We start from the raw sequence: 20771 nt of genomic DNA, 5'->3' as shown, positions 1-20771 counted from the left end.
GATTCATGTGAGAATAGATAATACATAATCACAAAATATTCTATGGATGCAGTTAGGATTCCTATCAAATGGTCTAGTATTTGCTACAAACTTTTGCTAATTGTGATATATTACCATCTTCCCTGCTCCCATTGTCTCTTTAGGGTGTTGCTGACTTCACCTCGTGGGATTAAGGCTTATTATGTTGTCATCACCTTTGTCTCTTTATGGTGTCGATGCATTGTCCTTATCTGATCATAGTGGAACCAATACATTTGGGCTTTTCTCTCTTGGAATGAAATGTTCAATATCTTTTTTATTGAGTAATAAATTTTGATTTGCTTGTATCTTTGTGAGGTCTGGATGCATGTAAAGTTGGATCTTGTTTAAGATAATGGCCACTGTTAGGAAGGTTTTCTTGGTGCTATTTGTTTGCTGGTATGTACATGTATCACTCCATATGGACTTTAGACTTTTATTTTTGTGAATGTTTAAGAATTTAATTGATATTACTTTAAAGTTCATCAACTAGTTCTAATTCTGTTATCCTGTTCAGTACAAATTTGTTCATCAATTTTCCCCCTCTATACTCTGACCATTGCTCACCACTAGTATGTGTAATCATCTTTGCAGCTCTTCCCCCGAGCCTAAATTTCTTATCAATTACTGGTGATTACTCTGAAGGCGGAATATTGACAGCTTCATATGGTTACATTGGAGGTCATGAAGGAAAAAGTATTTATAATTGGTTCCTTCATGAGGTATATGACCCTTTGCTTTATTGATGTATTACTTTTCACCATGTGATGGTTACATTGGAGGTCATGAAGGAAAAAGTATTTATAATTGGTTCCTTCATGAGGTATATGACCCTTTGCTTTATTGATGTATTACTTTTCACCATGTGAAAGCACAACTGTTGTCTTGCATATTTAACTTTCTCTTACATTTTTTCAGTTCCTATGTAACTTAATAAATTCTTCCAAAAAAAAAAAAAAATGATTGTTTGGTGAACCAGCTGAATGTAGCCCAAAAATTACTCTTATCTCTAGCCACCTAAGTGCTTTTTGATGAGTTTGTTGTCAACAATTTTACTAGGTATTGGAACTGATAATAGTCTCTGTTCAAGTTTCACCATCAACTTGATGTTCAAGTAGGTACAAGTGTTTGGTCCAACTATATTGTGAAGTCTGTCATGTGTGAGGACCTGTATTCAGAGTAAAAAAGTAATCTAGAAGATTTACGTTTTTCTGTAATAACTTAATCTTTTAGATAAGTTGGTGGTCAATAATTTGACAATAGGAATACTCATCAGCCTGCAGCTGATGGCATGCATTTCTTTTTTTTTTTTGGCATTTTTATAAGCTTTGATGGCCACATGATGTGCAATGCAATTCTGTTTTGTTCTGGATCCATTATTGCCATGAAGCTAACATGAAAGGAATTTTTTTTTATAGAGAATTGCTTCCAGGTAAGTCCAAAATTGAAATTTCTTTTGTATTAGATGGAAGAAAATGTTTTCAAGGCTGAGGAAGAAGTAGAAAGCTAAAAGCTATTACACCTTCCAAAATTATTAATTAGGCTGGTGATTCTGCAAAACACATTCAGAAAGCTCTTTAGAAAAGTATTTCTGGTTTTGCTGGACATTCTTCTTTTGGTGTCTGATTAACAGTTGCTGTATGGAGATGAAGAATTCAACTTATTTGTAAATTTCATTATTATTTCTGCAAAATATTAGTTATTTGATGATTTCTTGGTTGATCTCAGTTTCAGAGTTTCTTTTTTGACGCACAACAATTTGATTGTGCATATTTTTAGTTTGTTAGGACTTTTTCTTTGATTTACACCTGCCATGTCACATGCAGGTTGAAACTGACTCTGGCAATCTAATACCAGAGGCTTCAGGTCTTCTCCAATATCGGGTTACCAAAGATGCCATTGGTAAATTTATTTCCTTTTCATGTACCCCAATTCGTGATGATGGGATTGTAGGTGAGCCAAGAACTTGCATGGGGCAGGAACGCACTCGGCCTGGTAACTGTTTTCTGTCTAATAATGAATCAATGTTTATTTTCATTGACATATTTGTCTTTATGTGGTTGCCAGAGTATGTGGAACTACAAATGCCTAATGTTTATAGACTGTCAAGAGTAATGTAGCCTTAGTTTTCTTGTAAATTGGAGGTTAAAAGGTTTTTCCATAGCTTAGTGGAAATTGTGCTGTGATAATGCTTAGTACTGTTTCATAGAGATCAATAGATTGGAAAAAAAGGTCAAGTTGACATATAGTATTTGAGACAGAGTTGAAGATGATCTTCACCTTTTCATGTTTAGCCCTTCTGGGAACCCTTCATTTGTTTTTGCTTTACAATTGGCCATTTTTGTATCTTAAAACCAAATGTAAGCTATGCTCTTGCGTCAAGGGTTGTTTAGCAGGAATGACTAGAAATATTATTCAGGGCTTACATTGTGAGAGCAAATTTTCAAGCTTTTGAGTTTGTCATTATGACAATTATCCAGGTACTCTATTTTATCTACTGTACTAAATTTGTGAGGTACCTTTATCAGGCACTTACACATAGGATATATGAGATGTGTCTTGTGTTTTGTTGGACATGTATTCAACAAATATGTTAATGCAAAAAAGGAAAAAAGATTTGACATTTCAAATGCGTTGATACCTGATGCTCTTATCTTAGTCCTGGTGACATAGTTGCTTGTTGGGGTCTGGTTTTTGTCTGCAAGATGAGGATATAGTCACATGCAGAGGTCCTTGCTTTCTAGATCGCTCTTGAGTTCCCTTTGTTGGTGTTGTCAATTGCCATAAATTTTACTAATTTTGCATTCAATCCCTAAGCCTATTCTTTTGTTTTAGTTGTTTTTGATAGTTATTTGCGTTAAGTATCAAATAATGCTCCAAAACACACATGGACAGAGACACAGACAAATAAACTCACACCTAAAGGACAAATGCGCAATGACTGAATTGGATAACATTTAATCTTGTCAGGATACCTCCAGGGTTGGACTTACTATGTCCAAAGGTTTCCCGTCTTTGACAAACTATTTCTAGTTATTGACCCTTCAAATTTTAATCCTCTGGTCTGCAACCTGTACAAATTTGCCTGCTTCGAAGCTGACCTTTTGACTGTTCTCTAACTTCTACAAACGCCATCTATGGGCACACGACTCTTGTTTCTGCTAAGTAGTGAACAATTTATTTGTCAAGCCCTATGCTTTCTACTGTTTTATTTCAATAGTTGAGTTATTGAACAATAATATATCTACTCTTTCTAAATTCTGTTGCTTCAGAGTTAAAAAACATGTACATATTTATGAAGAGATGAGGTTACAGTAACTATCTTGTTGCAATTGCTCTGATTTTCCCTTAAAGATTGAGATCAGGATAGTTGAAAACAGTTTATGTTTTACAAGGATTTTATGTCTCTCATCCTTGTAAAAAATGTTTGTGCTCATTCACACACCACACACACTAAGGATAATGGCACAGAATTCACACTTCCACCCTAAAATCATGTGCAGGTCCTGTGTGAATACTTATGGGACTAGTATGGGTAGTGATTATAATCACTGATGTCTAAAATGACTGCGGTTGGTTACCAGGTAGCCCAAGATTACTTTCTTTGCAAGTAGTTGGAACTGCTGTTGAAGGCTGTACGCTGACTGTTGATAAAAAGTATTGGGGTGGTGAAGAGGGAGACTCAATTTTTCGTTGGTTCCGGGTACTTTTGTTTGACATAAGTTTGTCGTACTCCCACCAATGCACATTTCCATAACCTGATTCTAAAGAATCAGTTGATTGTGTTCATTTTATGCTGTTAACTTAAGTAATTGGTCCATTAACTTCAATTTTTGTTCAATGACAATTGATTGTTGGCTGCTTCACTTGCTGAATAATAGAATGTGCTTGTGCAGACTAGTTCAGATGGCACTCAGACTGAAATTAAGGATGCTACTACATCATCATACATACTCTCTGTTGATGACATTGGCTACTTTATATCGGTTTTATGTGAGCCTATAAGGAGTGATTGGGCTCGTGGTCCAATTGTGCTTTCTGAACAAATTGGCCCAATAATACCTGGTATGGAAATGTGTCATTTTGTTGCTTTTGATAACATAATGGTCACGCTTCTTCAGTTCTTGCTTAATAAACTGGACCAGTAATGCCTGGTCTGCAAGTGATTTCTTTGCAGCAGTTTCTGATAATGTGATGTTCGGGCATTAGTTGGTTGCAGTTTTCTTTTCCTTTAAGAATGTAGTGGAGTTGGTGAAGCCAATCATTCGATTTGCTATGCTGATGATGCCTATGTATGTTCCTAGTAGTAATATCATTCCTTATTGCAGGACCACCTACTTGCTGGTCGCTTGAATTTCTTGGATCATTTGTGGAAGGAGAACGCTTGAGCTTCATTGCTTCTTATAGTGGAGGGTGAGATATCTGGTCAACTGTCTTATTGACTACTTTTATTTCTGAACTTGATTTGCCCCAGAAATTGAAGCATTTAAATCTTGATTCAGAGAAAAAGGAGAATGCTTATACGAATGGTTTAGAGTGAAAAGTAATGGAGTCAAAGATAAACTAAATGCTGGTGGTTAGTTATCTTTCTTTGATATTATTTTCTTTATCTACTTCTTGTTTGTTCATTCTTTTCTTGTTATAACATATCTTATTTGAGTATTAGATTAAATGCTTAAAATATTCCATTAGCAGACTTCTTGGACTTGACCTTGGAAGATGTGGGAAGATGCGTGGAACTTGTGTACACACCTGTTCGCAATGATGGAATGAAAGGGTGTGCTAAGAGTGTGGTCTCTTGCGTGGTTGCTCCTGGTAAGTAATTCTTTCAAATGGAAGCTTTGGCTTACAAGAGTAGTGAATATTTAGCTATTGTTCTTTAGACAAGATATTGAGCATGTTATATACATCCTATATTGAGAAAGGTTAATAATAATAAAAAAACAACCAACATGTTGCTACATTATATGTTTAACTTTTTGTTTGCTTTTTATCTGTTTATATTTTAGTTTCAGATTGTGCTACAATGGAACATCAACATGTTGCACCACCAACTCATTTTTGTATATTTACATCACAGTTGCTACATTAAATTGTTTAAGGAACTCATTTTTGTAGAAAGTGTTTTGTAGTTGGAGAGATTTGTCACATGGGTTCTTATTTGTAGATATCCCCCAGGCTTCCTCCTTCCTATGAATTAGGGAAGATTTTCCTTTTAGTCTCTCTTATTTTATGTAGTTTGCATATGTAATGTAAGTTTCGTTATTCATCTTCATTTTGGGTTTGCCCCTTTTTATTTAGGTTTTTTCTACAATAATTTACTGATAAAAGAAAAATGTCACGTACCTCTCTTATCTGGAAAATAGAGGTTGGCTTTCAATAAGACTGCAAAAACTTTTTTCTTTTAATAAATAAAGCAATATTAAAGTTGGTGAACCCTATGCAGCAAAATAAGATAACAAAGTTGAAATTACAGCAGGTCATCTAGAAAAAGAAAAAAAAGAAAGAAAAAGAAACAGAAAATGATCCAAACTCTGGGACTACAAAGATGAGTAAAGGAAGAATTGAGTCCTCGATGTGATGAGTTGAATGCTTAATCTATTCAAAGCCTTTATTGTTCCTCTTCCTCCACAAATGCCATATAACTGCAAATGGAATAAGAGGCTATTGCTGCAAAGCTGGATATCTCAGTAGGGAGAACAGTTCCAAATATCATCTCTAGCGACATCCGAGCAGAAAAAACCCCCTGTTCTTCTCTCTCTCTCTCTCTCTCTATATATATATACATATACATATATATTTGTATATGCATACATATCTTAATCTCTCGCTGTCACCTTTTTCTTTTGTTTATACATTTGATTATTTTCTTTACATTAATATAATTTTTTTTTCTACAGCGGATCCAGTGGGTATGGAGCTTGTAATTCCTGACTGCTGTCAGGACAGGACAGTGTTCCCTAAAAAAGTATACTTCGGTGGAGAAGAAGGTAACGGGGAATTTGTTTGGTATAAGACTAAGAGCAAATTGCAAGGGGCGGCTCTCATGGACATAACTATTGATTGTGAAGATGTCTTTATATGTGGAAGAACACTGTAAGTCAAAAATGTAGTTTTTTTTTTTTTTTTTTTTCAATTTACAGAACTGTGTATGTGCTGCAAATATGTTACAGAAATTGACATCCTATTGTGCAGAACATACACACCATCACTGGAAGATGTTGGGGCTTATTTGGCTTTGTATTGGGTGCCAACTCGTGCAGATGGGGAATGTGGAAAGCCCTTAGTATCAATTTGTGATTCTCCAGTTACCCCAGGTACTACCTTTTTGTTCTATAGTTATCTTTGCAAAGTGTATCTGTCCACAGGACCTGTTGCATTGTTGAGAGTTTTTTTTACTAGTCATTGATAGAGCTAGAGAGGGCAAGCCTTGGGCCCAATGATAAGGTTGCTTCCTTATGACTGGAAGATCCCAGGTTTGAGTTTGGTAACAGACTCTTTGCAAAAAAAGCAAGAGAAAGGCTGCATACAAATACAACCCTTCTCCCACCCTCATAGAGTGGGGAGCTTTGTACACTAGGACACCCTTTTTTATTATTCGTAGACCAACTTACCATTTATTTTGTACTGACACTGACTTTAATGAATGAAGTTTCATTTATTTCTGTTTGGTTACATATTGTTTGCTGCTTTATGCACCATGGATATAAGTACTTATTTGCAATTGATTGTTTTAGACTTAGAGATTTGCACATGGAAGAGACTGAAAAGTTATTCTACTTGGTCACTTTTGACCAATTGTTGTCATTGATTTCTTTTGGCCTCAATTATGCCTTGTGATTTTTTGTACTTATTTGTTCCAAACATTTTGAATGTGGCAGCTCTTCCTGTAGTTTCTAATGTTCATGTAAAGGAATTGTCTTCGGGCACTTACTTTGGGGAAGGAGAATATTTTGGTGGTTATGAAGGGCCAAGCTTGTTTAGCTGGTATAAAGAAAGTAATGAGGGAACTATCATTCTTATTGAGGGAGCAAATTCTAGAACTTACCAAGTTACAGATTTAGAGTACAATTGCCGTTTATTATTCGGGTAACCATCCAGTCTACTCTTTTTTTTTTTTTTTATGTAAATGCTAAATAGTTGCTGCTAAAATATTTTGCTTCTAAACTGATGACTAGCTTTATATATATTGTCCTGGGGTGCTAAAAAGCTAACAGTATTACCTCGAAAAAGCAGTGATTTCCCAGTGTATGTGCTAAATATTCTGTTTTTATTTTACTAGTAATTGTATGTTTGTGTTCTTTCATATGAATAATTTGAATTTTTAAATTACACACAATATGTCCTAAGTCAATAATTGTGATAAATCTCTAAATAAGTCACATTTCAGCAATTTGTTGCTCTATTGAATTTCATAACTATATGAGCATCTTGCTAAATTGATTTTAGTTTGATCCTCCTTACAATGGTATTGGAAAAGTCTTATTTGTTTATTTATTCGTATATGTGTGGGTGCTGCCCCTCACAAGCATTCTAGTATTAGTCAATATACCATGGGGTAAATGTTGAGTTTTGTTGAGAGTAAAACTATCATTTGTAAAAAGTAAAATTATCCAACACCCCTTCCCCCCCCCCCCCCCCCCCCCCCAAAAAAAAAAAAAAAAAAAAAAAAAGACCACCTTTTTTAGATGAGCTGGTAGTGAATAATTTGACATGGTATTAGAGTAGGTAAAGGTCTTGCATTCAAATTTACCATCAATCCAATAGTTTGAATGCGTTTGGTTCAGCTTTGAAGGAGTATATGGCAACGTGCCAGGGGGACCTTGTTAAGTGTAAAAATAACAATATAAAAGATAAAACTATTAACAGCTTAAACTTCTACATAAATTTGTCGTCAACACTCTTTAACAAGTTGAAAAGTTTTGCAATTAACAGAGATTTCACATTTGTATTAATATAAGGTCTTTGACCATATAAGGGTCTTCAAGTGCAATTCAAAAGCCCAAACACTTGGTTCTCACACTTGTAACCATATGTATTGGACTCGGAACATGTCAGACACGTTATGAATATAACCATTCATTGGTGTTCGATGGTGTCACCAATTTTCCAGTATCAAATTGGTTTTACAATTTTTAGTAATGCAGCAGCCTAATACTCTTGAATTTAATGGAATTACTAGCTTTTCTAATTCCCGATTTGTCTTTGCACCAGAAAGCTTTGTCTTTCTTAGTTGGCTTATCATGGTGCAAACAACTTTCATGTATATTGGTGGTTCCTGAGCTCATTATCTTAAAAATTTGTTATGTTGATTCTTTTGCAGAAGTAGTACATATTTTGAAATACTGGTTTTATGCATGACAGATACACACCAATTCGTTCAGATTCAGTTGTTGGAGAGCTCAAATTATCTGAGCCAACTGGCATTATTCTCCCTGGTAAGTTTGTCTCATCTTATAACAGTGTGGAATCTTGATATATGATTTTTCTGAAATGGGGGGCATGTGATCACCAAATGAATTCAAAATTTGCACGTTATTATGGTTGTCATATTTGTACCTTTATGCTAACCTTATTTATGGCCAGTAATTTGTCTGGGTCCTAGTTCTAGATTCTTTTTTCTCATGGGGTTCTCTTTCTCGGTGTTTTTGAAGACACTAAAAGTTGTGAAAATTTCACTGAAATTAAAACCTATAGAATACAAAGTTTTTTAATTTTCTTTATGAATGCAAATTTCTGAAACACTATTTGAAATTTTTATTCTTGTTTTTCTGCCTTGAATAATGTGAAAAATGATGTCTTACAATTTTTGATATAAAAATGTGAGAGTATAGCGGGCTTATTATTGTATTTTTATGTTGCTGTATTATATTGCTGCTTCTATTTATTTATTGTTGTTAGGTGGTTATAAGGTGCCTCGGTGTAAGGGCTCTTTAATAAGGCAGCTGCTATAAATAGCAGTGTCTCTTCTTTGATTTGTATTGTATTCATTTTTTATTCACTGGTGAATATTGAGAGTTTCTTTTCTTCTCTTTGTTTTCTGTTCTAAGTTCTTTTCAAGCTCTTGCATACTGTTTCATGGTATCAGAGCCTTTGACGTAAGTCATGAATCCTTCGCCCGTTCAAGGTGCTTCCTCCCCTTCACCACCTCGCTCATCATCTACCTTTTCTCTTTCTTCGCAATCTGATTTTGGTGCAATTGCGAAGGCCTTCCAATTCATTCCTATCAAATTGGATTTTGGAAACTATATTTTCTGGAAGACGCAACTTCTAACTACAATTCGTGCCTATCTTGTTTCCATTATTGAATAAGGTTTCACCACCGCCTAAGTATGTTGCTGAGTCTGGTGATAAGGAAGCTGGAGGACCGATGTTGAATCTAGAGTATATGGTGTGGTTGCGATCGGATCAGCTCCTCCTTGGCTGGTAGTTCTCCACAATTGATAAGGACGTACTGGCGCATGTAATACACTACGAGTTGTCATCTGAGGTATGGTCTACACTTGAGAATTTGTATTCGAGGCAAACTATTGCTAGATCGTTTCAGCTTAAGCAACAGCTATGACTAGTTAAGAAAGATGATATGTCGATTAACGACTATATTCACAAGATTAAGACAATTGGACATTTGCTAGCTGCTATGGGTGAACCTTTGGATGACAAAGAATTGCTTTTTGCAATTCTTAATGGTTTAGACCATGACTACAAAACTGTAGTCAGCCTAGTGACATACCAGATGAATGATGTAGATCTGGATAAGGTCCAGTACTTGCTGTTAATGCATGAACAAAGATTAATTTCTAAGAATTTACCATAGTTGACGGTTAGTTTTGACTTAGTCACACCTTTAATGCAAGTTAATTTGGCTGATTATAATAAGAGAGGACGAGCTAATAATTTTCAGAATATGAGAAGAGGTCAAAATCAGAGAGGAAGTGGTTTTGGTACACGAGGAGGACGTGGCTGATGCCGTCAGTCTGGTAGACGTTTTTATTGCCAATTGTGTGGCAAACCAGGGCATCTGGTCGATCGATGTTATCATCGCTTTGATAGAAATTTCCAAAGATCCTTTGGATCTGTTCCAAGCCAGAACAGGTTTGGTAATTCACCAGTGAATACACAGTCAGATTCTAGCTCCCTAAGTGACTCTAATGAGGGCTACATGAGTGATGTTGGTTCAGTCCAGAGTGCTCACTATAATCATTTTTCTCAACAACCTTTTGACCGTCAACCACCTATTTCTGATCAGTCGTGGTTTGTTGATTCTGGAGCAACAAATCACATCACCACCAATTTTTAAAATCTCTCATTGCATACCCCTTATAGTGGTGGAGATAAAGTATCTGTTGGTAATGGTAAGAAACTCTCAATCTCAAATGTTGGCCTTGGACAATTGTATTCTCATTCTCAGCCTATGTTTTGTATTACCTTACTTAATGTTTTACATGTTCCTAACATGCGGAAAAATTTAATCGGTGTCTCTTAGTTAACTAAGGATCATGACCTTGTTGCTGAATTTGATTCTCATACTTGTGTGATTAAGGACAAGAATACTGGGCAAGTGCTACTCAGAGGGCAGCTTAAGGATGGGCTATATCAACTAAATTCAGTTGTTGCTTCTGCTGATTTCAGGCTTCCAGCTCATTCTTTAGTCCTAAGTCTCTTGTACACAATACATCTCCTTCAACATGTAATCATTTTTCTTTTCAAAATTGTAAACAGTCAGCTTCTTCTAATTTTGGACTGTCCTCTACTATAAATGTAAATGTTGCCTAAACTAATAATGCTTGCAAGCAGTGACATGCAAAACTGGGGCATCCTTCATTCAATGTACTGCGATTGGTGTTGAATAAAATTCAAATTCCATTTTCTTTGTCATCTCTTTCCTTTTGTGATTCTTGCAAAGCTGGTAAGCTCCATCAGCTTCCTTTTTCTGATTGTGAAATCACAGTAGTTAGACCACTTGAACTGGTCTATTCTGACCTATGAGGGCCTTCTCCCACTTTATCAATCGAAGAATATCGTTATTACATTATTTTTGTTGATGCCTACACTCGCTATACTTGGCTATACCCTCTAAAGTTAAAATCTGATGCTTTGTTAGTTTTCATTATCTTTCATAAACTAGCTAAACTTCAGTATAATGCTAAGAAGCTCTACAAACAGATAATGGGGGAGAGTTTAGAACTTTTCTACCTTATTTACATTCGCGTGGCATTCAATCTCGTTTTACCTACCCTCATACGTCTCAGCAGAATTGTGTGTCACAACTCATGGGTAGCGAGAAATGCATTATTGTAATAAGGTTGTAGTAGTTAGTAGGAGGTATTTTGTGAGTTGTTAGGAGCACATGGGTGCTATTTTCCAGATTTCAGTTACTATTGAATAGCTTATAAATAGGCCCTAAAATGTAGAGAAAGGTATGTTGATGAATGAAGTGATTCATATCTCCCTAATTCTCTCTCTCTTGTTTCCTCTCTAATCTCTCCCTCTAACTCTCTCTCTTTGAATTCTCTCTCCCTCTATTAATTCTATCATCCTGTTTCGCTCCCAAATTCCAGTCACAACCCTAGGTAACCCTAGGTATGTGACAAATGGTATTAGAGACATCGTTCCTCAACGGTTTTCTTGTTGATTAATTTCCAACTGAAATCGACGGCTGATGTCCGAGGCAGTTGATTCTCAGAATTTGATTTCGACGTCAGGCCGCGTGTTGATCGATTTAATTGAAGTGCGCCAGAAGGTGTTTGGAATGGCGGAAGGCGATCGATGAATCACTTCGAGTCCAGTGATGATTCGAAATTAAACGTTGATGTTCCAATGATTCGAAAATTGAAGCGAACATTGCTGTTCGGACGATACGAAAATTGAAAGCGTACTGGAAGGCCTCTTAACAAGAAGGAACGTGACTGGAAGAGACAAGGCGTGGAAGCAGAACAAGTGAGTCCTTCGATTAACTTTCGGTGGACTTGAAGGCGCGGAAAAGGTCTGGGCTAGCGCGAAACCCCAATGATTTCGATTGAGATTCCAGTGAGGAAGGAAGGCGGTCGATTATAGATCAGTTGCAAGTGGTGAGGCCAAGCAAAGCAATTTCGGCTCGGAATTGGAGACGAAGCAGCTAGGTGAGTTCCGACAGTGACTCTGAGAGAATCTGAAGGTAGTTCAGGGTGGTGTGGTTGGAAGTGGACGCAGGCTTGGGCGATTACAAGCGATTACCATAAGAATCCAGGCGATGCTGGAATCCGCAACGAATCTGATATAGAACAGGAGGATCGTGATCTGCATGCGGCCATAGGCTATTGCTCTCAGTGACGAAATCAAATTAGGTAAGGAGGAGTTACGCAGCGGAAGTTGCTTCAAAAGCAAGACGTTGGTCGGTGATTGGGTGTGGAATCGAACAAGTTACGGAAAGAGATTCAAGAAGCAACAAACTTTGGGAAATTCTGGAGCAAATTGGACGGTGATTGGGCATGGGTTGGGGCGATTGTTGAATCTGATTGACCGAAGGAAGCTAGCAACCGATTCAGAAGCCTCTTATTGATCCTTGAATCACTTTGATTCTGGCAAACTAGTTGTATGTGGTTGAGGCGAGAAAGCTGAATGCGGTCAGGTGCGGAAGTTCAGGTCTAGGTCAATGCATGTGACCGAGTAGTGAAAGAAGGTGCCATCGGAAATGGTCCAGAGGAGAATTCCGCAAGCAGCGATTCTTGTTTGCCTTGATTTTGATTGTAATCCTCAACTTAGATTTGGAAGTTGAGCGAGAGGTGAGTCCTAGGCGAATTCTAATTTGACTCGGGCAAGAAGTGAAGAAGTCTCGCGGCTGTGAATTTCAGCTCATATTTGAATTGCCAAAGCGAAGCTGGTGGAATCCTTGGCTATTTGACCAAGGCGACTACTATGAGGTGGGTGATTCTCCTAGGCGACTACTATGAGCTGATTTCGGACATAATTTCGGTGACTTGGGAAAGTGAGAGTCGGCAGTTCACAAGAAGTTGCAACGGGAGCCAATCAAACTGTTAAGAAGCTGAAATTTAGAAGGCGACAGTCCTTAGATACTCCATCGTAACTAAGGCAGAGGTTTTGGGTGAGTTGGAAGCTGATAGTAGGCTAACTCGAAGGCCGAACAAACTCGATCAGATCTCGGAGATTGATTTGGAGGACATTCAACTGCAGCTAAAAAGCTGATTCAGGTTTAGGCTATTGCTAGGGCAAGGTCTGAGGCGATTAAGGTTGCTGAATTGGAAGTAACAATTGTATTGGCTTGGGTTGCTGAATTTTAGTACAAGAAAATTTCGGAAGAGATTTTTGGAAGCTGATCAAGAGGCGGTTGCAAGGTAATTTCAGGGAATTGAATTGAGGAGATGGCCGAAGGATTAATTGCTGCAACAAAAGAATTTAAGGACCTCCGTAGGCAGTTGGACGATTTTTTAATCCTGCATTCACATAAATTTTAGACTGCTAATCGGACTTTGTTGACTTCAATTCCAAGTGCTGATTTGCCCACTCTTGCTCCATTGGCTATTCTGGTGTTTGACAGGGATAGGCCAAAATGGTGGATTCAGCAATGTGAACGAGCATTCTACCAACACCGAGTGGCTGAAAAGGAGAAGGTAAAAATGGCTGCAACTAATCTAAGTGGAATTCCATACATTTGGTTCCAGAATTGGAGCTGGGGAAGGGTGGAATTGAGTTGGCCGCAATTTGTAATTGACTTGAGTAATCGGTTTGGAGAAAGGACCAAAACCTATATGATCAATGGAGCTTCTACGGCTGTTAATTTGGAGATGCAAGAAGCTGATGAGGAAGAAAAAGAAGTAGTAGAAGGGATCGAAGAATTGGGGGATGGCAGTCCAACAATTGGCAGCATCTCAAGCACTCTCACTGATACTGAAAATCCAGCCGCTAGAATCCTCAATATGACACCGTTGGAGGAGGTAACTGTTGAGGATAAAGTTGAGATGTTAGCTAACAATCTGGGAGCCAAAGATCTTGGAATGGAAACGCCCACAACAGCCTTAGATTGTGGAGATTTTAAATCTATTTCCCTCAAAAGAATAGGAATGGAAGGAGTGGCTGAATTACCTACTCTGAATCAGGTAACTCCAACTGGGAAATCAGTCAATTGGAGGGAAATTTGTGCCTTCATCGAAATGGATAACCAATGGAGGGCAGTTAAAGAATGGTTAGAGGTTAAGGGAGGATGCTTGCATGAAATTGATTACACTAAAACCTTCCAGCAGTATGTTTCTGATTTAGAGCAATGGAGGATGCAGAAGGATAAGGTGAAACAAGATGAAAGGAAGAAAAGGAAGGGATTCTTTGTTGAAGGAACCGAGACCCTTGTTGTTTTGCTTACTCATGTTTCCATTGGTGTGGCAGCAAGACATACTACTGTTGCTGCTGAGGAGACGGAAAAAAGAAAGCAAAAGAGAAGGGAAAAACAAGATAAAAAGAAGGAAAAGTGAAGAAGAAACCAATGGGTGAGGACGGGCATTGGATGAAGAAACAATGACTTGGTTGTAATAAGTTTCTTGGGGACAAGAAACCTTTCAAGGGGAGGGGAATGTCACAACTCATGGGTAGCGAGAAAGGCATTATTGTAATAAGGTTGTAGTAGTTAGTAGGAGGTATTTTGTGAGTTGTTAGGAGCACATGGGTGCTATTTTCTAGATTTCAGTTACTATTGAATAGCTTATAAATAGGCCCTAAAATGTAGAGAAAGGTATGTTGATGAATGAAGTGATTCATATCTCCCTAATTCTCTCTCTCTTGTTTCCTCTATAATCTCTCCCTCTAACTCTCTCTCTTTGAATTCTCTCTCCCTCTATTAATTCTATCATCTTGTTTCGCTCCCAAATTCCAATCACAACCCTAGGTAACCCTAGGTATGTGACACTGTGTTGTTGAAAGAAAACACTGTCACATAGCTAAAATAGGACTCAAGTCATGCTGCTATGCCTCTTAAGTTTTGGGTTGAGGCTTTCCAAACTACAATTTATCTTATAAACCTGCTTCCCTCAGCTCCTCTCAAGTTTTGAACACCCTTTGAGGTGTTATCTCTTAAATCACCCAATTATCTCATCCTTCAGCCTTTTGGCTTTGCATGTTTTCCCTATCTTCGTTCCTATGCCAAGCGTAAGTTCAGTTTTCATTCCACTAAATGTATCTTTATTGGGTATAGTCATGGTCATGCAGGCTATAAATGTTTGCATCCTTCTGGTCGTGTCTATGTTTCTAGACATGTTCTCTTTAATCCAGATGATTTTCCTTATACTAGTTTGTTTCAGTCTGCTTCTTCTTCATCTGGTGTTCTTTCTACTATTCCTGGTCATCCATCTACTTTGGTATTTCAGTTGTTTCCTTCTTTTTCTTCCTCGTCCTTTCCTTCCTCTGCAGTAGCACAATCTTCGGGTTCTTCCTCCATATCTTCTTCTCCACCTTCTGCAGCTTCATCTCCTGCTGCTTCTGCTTCTCAACCTTTACCTTCTGTCCCTCAACCTCATTCTCCTGTGTCCTCGTCATCCTTGTCCTCTCCATTGTTGGAGCCTCCTTTGGTATTGCCAACAGCCTCTCGTGTTCCTAAACCTTTTGTTCATCCTATGGTCACCCGATCCAAGGCTAAACTTCTTACCACTTCATCCCCTCATGCCTTAGTGAGCTCTTTGGAACCTACTACTGTTCGTGAGGCCTTCTTAGATTTACAATGGGTTAAGGCTATGGAAGAAGAATATACTGCCTTACAACGTAATCACACTTGGGATTTAGTTCCTTTCTCCAAAGACATGAATGTTATTGGTTGCAAGTGGATTTTTCGGATTAAATATAAGGCAGATGGTACAGTTCTTCGTTACAAAACACGTTTGGTGGCCAAGGGATTTCATCAAAATCCCGACATTGACTATGCCGAGACTTTCAGTCCTGTTGTTAAAGCCCCAACAATTCGAGTGTTGTTTTCTTTGGCTGTTACTTTTGGCTGGGACATCCAACAAGTGGATGCCAACAATGCTTTCTTGAATGGTGATTTGAGTGAGGATGTCTTTATGTTTCAACCGGAAGGGTTTGTTCATTCTCAGTTCCCTACTCATGTTTGCAAGCTGAAAAAATCTCTTTATGGATTAAAACATGCACCAAGGGCCTGCTATACCAAGCTGAGGGTTGCCCTGCAGTCTTGAGGTTTCATTAGAGTAGTTTCAGATGCCTCATTGTTTGTTAAGAGAACTGCTAAGTTTGTGCTATTTGTTTTAGTCTATGTTGATGACATACTGATTACTTGTTCAGATTCTTCAACCCTTAGAGCTTGTATTAAGGATTTGAATACACATTTTGCTCTCAAAACTATGGGTTCTGTCAGCTATTTTCTTGGTTTTGAGGCTCACCGTAACACTGATGGACTTTACCTCACTCAAACTAAGTATACAATTGATCTGTTAAAGAAAATTGCCATGTTAGATTGTAAGCCTTGTGAGAATCCAGTTAACATAGCAGACTCTTTAACTGATGAGGGTGAGTCTTTCTCTAATCCTTCTCTCTATCGCACTGTAATTGGCTCCTTGCAATATCTCACCTATACCAGACTGGATATTGATTTCATTGTTAATTGGCTCAGTCAGTTTCTTTCAGCTCCTAATCATCAACATTAGGTTGCTTGCAAGCGTCTGCTTCGGTATCTTAAAGGTTCCCTCAGTTTGGGGTTGTTCTTTTCTCCCTCCTCAGCTAATCTCTCTCTCACAGTGTATACAGATGCTGATCATGCCGGTTGTCAGGTCACTCGTCGATCTACCAGTGGACTGTGTGTGTTTCTTGAAAGTAATTTGATTATATGGAGTTCTCGTAAGTAGTCGGTTGTAGCTAGGTCAGTAGGAGAAGCCGAATACAGAGCAATTGCTCAAGGTGTGATTGAAATTATGTGGTTAAAATCCTTGTTTTCAGAGCTTGGCTATCCGTGTGCTCATGTTCTTGTTCTCTGGAGTGATAACCTAGCTGCTAAAAGCATTGCTGAAAACCTTGTTTTTCATGCTCGCACTAAGCATTTGGAAATTGACATTCACTTTGTGCGGGAGAAAGTTGAGAACAAGGTGGTTGAAATTCGCTATGTTCCTACTGACTATCAAATTGCAGATGTTTTTGCTAAAGGCCTAGCTCGAAGTCGTTTTCAACTTTTATGTGATAAGCTACGTCTAAGGATGCCTCTTGTTCAGAAGCCTGATCTCCTAGGAGTCTCTCTCAAGTCAACAGTTAAGGAGTAGCTTGTTTGTTGTTTGCTTATTGTCTGCTGATTCTCCAAGTTGCTCAAGGATCTAAAGTCCTTACTCTATGGGGTCTGATTTGAGGGGGAATGTGAGAGTATAGCGGGCTTCTTATTGTATTTTTATGTTGCTGTATTATGTTGCTGCTTCTATTTGTTTATTGTTGTTAGGCGATTATAAGGTGCCTCGGTATCAGGGCTCTTTAATAAGGCAGCTGCTATAAATAGCAGTGTCTCTTCTTTGATTTGTATTGTATTCATTTTTGATTCACTGGTGAATATTGAGAGTTTCTTTTCTTCTCTTTGTTTCTGTTCTAAGTTCTTTTCAAGCTCTTGCATATTGTTTCAAAAAAGAAGTATATGAATATGTTGAAAGTAAAAGTAATATAAAAAAATATTTATGAAAAAAAAAAAGTAATATAAAAGATAAAGTTAACCCATTATCTACCTATTTATGTTTTTAGATGAGATAGTGATTAACAATTAGACATGATATTAGAGCAGACAAAAATCTTGAATTCAAATCTCACCATTGATCTAATATTTAAATAGTTGTACATGTTTGGGCTAGTTATGCAGGCTTCACATGTGAGAGGGCATGTTGAAAGTAAAAATAATAATATAAAAGATAGCTTTTTATTTACCAGCTTAAACTTTTAGATTAGATGGTGGTTAATAGTTCAACATCATAGATATTTGTAAGATGAAAAAATCAAGGATTTGTAAGAAGTTGCATTGTACTTATAAAAATTTGTTAATTGTCAATGTCTACTTACAATGCTATGTACTTTTTTATTTTTCTATTATAAAATATCATATCATTGTTGCATTTTTGGTCTTGTACTGAAGTCTTGCTTCTTTGGTTTCTGCTTTTACTTTCTTTGTTCCTTCATGTGTGAGATGGATTCCTTATCACATTATTTTGCATTCCTTGTGATGTTGTCTGATGATTGGTCTTGAAGTTGTGGCATCCATTCCTCTCATGAGCTTACCTGCTTGGGTTATACATTTCTTTCATGCTATGATTCTATCTGATCCCTGTTGTATACTTGCTCCTCCTTGGTCATTCAAACGCTAAAGTTTACGTAGCTATTCCTCTGTAGTCCTTTTTGTATTAATTATTATTGGTTTGATGTTTGAACTAGTTGATAGGATGGCCTTTTAAATTTAGTTCCACCAGAAAGAAATTAAAAAACCTAGAAAAAATGATCAGTTGCACTTAGGTTATATGGACTGTTGTAGTTGTTTCTAAATCCAGCCCTTCATAGGTACTGTTGGAGGAAGCTAAGGAACTATAAGAGGCTCGGGATTACAGCTTCGTGTAATCAGGAAATTCAAACAGAAAGATAAGGTAGAATAAGGATAATTTAGTCATAAGTTATCCAAATTGTTGAGTGGTCTAAATCGGTAAAGTAGATAGCAAAGTGTTGTAATCTACTCCTATAAAATAGGAGAATAGTTAGAAAAATTAGGAGGATTTTTAGCAGATTTTTTAGGACTTTTGAGTATATATTTTTTTTCAGATCAATGAAATTATTTACGGTGGTTTGATTCCCTAATTCATCTACCTAGTTTCTTCATAGTATCAGAGCCATGTTCTTGTGGCACCCAATAGCTAGTGTTCTATTTCAGATAGGACTCTTAAGCTCACGCAATGGATGAGATTCCAACAGCAAGCGAGACTTCAACCACCAATCCTCTTCCAATGAAGAACAATCTAGTTCCAATTACTCCAATAACTCTTGATAATCATTCACTCCAAACTACTCTATACAAGCTGAATGGAACCAACTTCCAAGAGTGATCCCAATCAGTTATGCTGGTTGTTCGATGGAAGGGTAAAGTAGGCTATCTAACAGGAGATATTGCAAAACCAAGTCTCGAGTCAGCAACTTATGAAGTATGGGAAGCTGAGAATGCTATTGTTATGGCCTGGCTGGTAAACTCTATGGAGTCTAAGATTAGAAGAACTTATTTATTCTATAACATAGCTAGTGAGATTTGGAAGGCTATCACGGAGATTTACTCAGACCTTGAAAACACAGCCCAAAGTTTTCAAGTTTGGTTTATCATCCGAACCACAAAGCAAGGTAATAACTCTGTTATTGAGTATTATAACACCTTAACTGAATTATGGAAAGAGATGGATCTCTTCTATGAGATTACATGGGAGTCTCCCACGTATGGAAGAAAGTATGACAAGATGGTGGAGAAAGAAATAGTTTTTGACTTCTTACATGGTCTAAACTCAGATTTAGATGAAGTAGGGGGGAGATTACTCGGAACTAAGCCCTTCCCATCTACGAGAGAGGTGTTTGCTAAAGTAAGATGAGAAGAAAGTAGGAAGAAATTGATGCTGCCTAGTCATTCAAATAGCGAGGTATATCTTCAGAATTCTACCCTAAACATATCTCAAGGAAAATTTCCTATCTCAACTAAAAGGTGAGATGCAAAACAACGGTGTGACCACTGTAATAAACCCTATCATAGTAGGAAAATCTATTGGAAGATATATGGAAAACCAGCAAATTGGAAACCAAGAAATCAGCGAAAGGGAGGTCAGTCCACATATATAGTAGAAGTTGAAAAAGGGAATTCAACTATGGTTTCTCTAACAACAGATCAATTGGAGGCCCTACAACAGTTACTAAGCCAAACTAAGGTGCATAAGGCGACTGAAAGTGCAGACAACAATCTAGTGGTGTCCTTGGCAAAACAAGGTAATGCCAGTCACTTTCTACTTCTCTCAAAGGTTTTCTACAAACTTTTGGATCATAGACACTGGAGCATTAGACCACATGACAGGTTCCCTTAAAATTTTATCCAATTATGAACCTTGTGATCAAGGCATTGCTGTGTTTATGGCTGATGCCACAACCTTCCAAATTTAAGATGCAATCTATTATCAGTAAGTAAAATCACTAAAGGAATTGCTCAATGACATTTTTTCACTCTCATTGTGTTTTTCAGGACATATCATCGGGGAGGATGATTGACAAAGCTGAGGAGAAGGGAGGACTTTATTAAATTTCAAGACTTGATCATCCTACAAAATTTAGGTTATCTATTCAATCCTCTTTAGTTACTGTTTCGGAATCAGAATTAATGTTATGGCATCAACGATTAGGACATCCTAGCTTAGAGGATCTTAGAGTTTTGTACCCTTCTCTTTCTAGCAATAAAATTCATAATTTCTATTGTGAACATTGTATCCTTGCAAAGCAAACCAAGAATTCTCATCCTAATCATACCTATAAACCTTCAAAATCATTTCATTTGGTTCATAGTGACATTTGGGGACCAGCTAAGACTCCCAACCTAACAAACACACGATGGTTCATCACTTTTATTGATGACCACACAGAGTGTGCTGGGTGTTCCTAATGAAAGACGAATCTGAAATCTATCTTGTTTTCAAAAGGTTTCATCAAATGGTCAGAAATGTTTTTCAATCACCCATTCATATATTGAGATTTGATAATGGTCGAGAGTACTTCTCCAATGAATT

At 37.4% G+C, this 20771-nt stretch overlaps 1 protein-coding gene across 1 annotated transcript in view; it reads left to right on the top strand.

Moving 5' to 3' along the window:
- LOC127792926 (187-kDa microtubule-associated protein AIR9) overlaps positions 1 to 20771 on the top strand; it is a 51172-nt gene that overhangs the window by 16733 nt on the left and 13668 nt on the right. The window contains exons 20-30 of the mRNA XM_052323589.1: positions 613 to 740; positions 1845 to 2013; positions 3603 to 3721; positions 3915 to 4083; positions 4347 to 4431; positions 4521 to 4594; positions 4714 to 4833; positions 5919 to 6114; positions 6214 to 6335; positions 6900 to 7107; positions 8383 to 8456. Of these exons, the coding sequence (XP_052179549.1) occupies positions 613 to 740; positions 1845 to 2013; positions 3603 to 3721; positions 3915 to 4083; positions 4347 to 4431; positions 4521 to 4594; positions 4714 to 4833; positions 5919 to 6114; positions 6214 to 6335; positions 6900 to 7107; positions 8383 to 8456 (1464 nt within the window). The remainder of the gene's footprint in view (positions 1 to 612; positions 741 to 1844; positions 2014 to 3602; positions 3722 to 3914; positions 4084 to 4346; positions 4432 to 4520; positions 4595 to 4713; positions 4834 to 5918; positions 6115 to 6213; positions 6336 to 6899; positions 7108 to 8382; positions 8457 to 20771) is intronic.

Source organism: Diospyros lotus, unplaced genomic scaffold (genome assembly GCF_014633365.1).
Source record: "Diospyros lotus cultivar Yz01 unplaced genomic scaffold, ASM1463336v1 superscaf1, whole genome shotgun sequence".
Taxonomy (NCBI): Eukaryota; Viridiplantae; Streptophyta; class Magnoliopsida; order Ericales; family Ebenaceae; genus Diospyros; species Diospyros lotus.
This window is presented reverse-complemented; position numbering and strand designations above follow the sequence as displayed.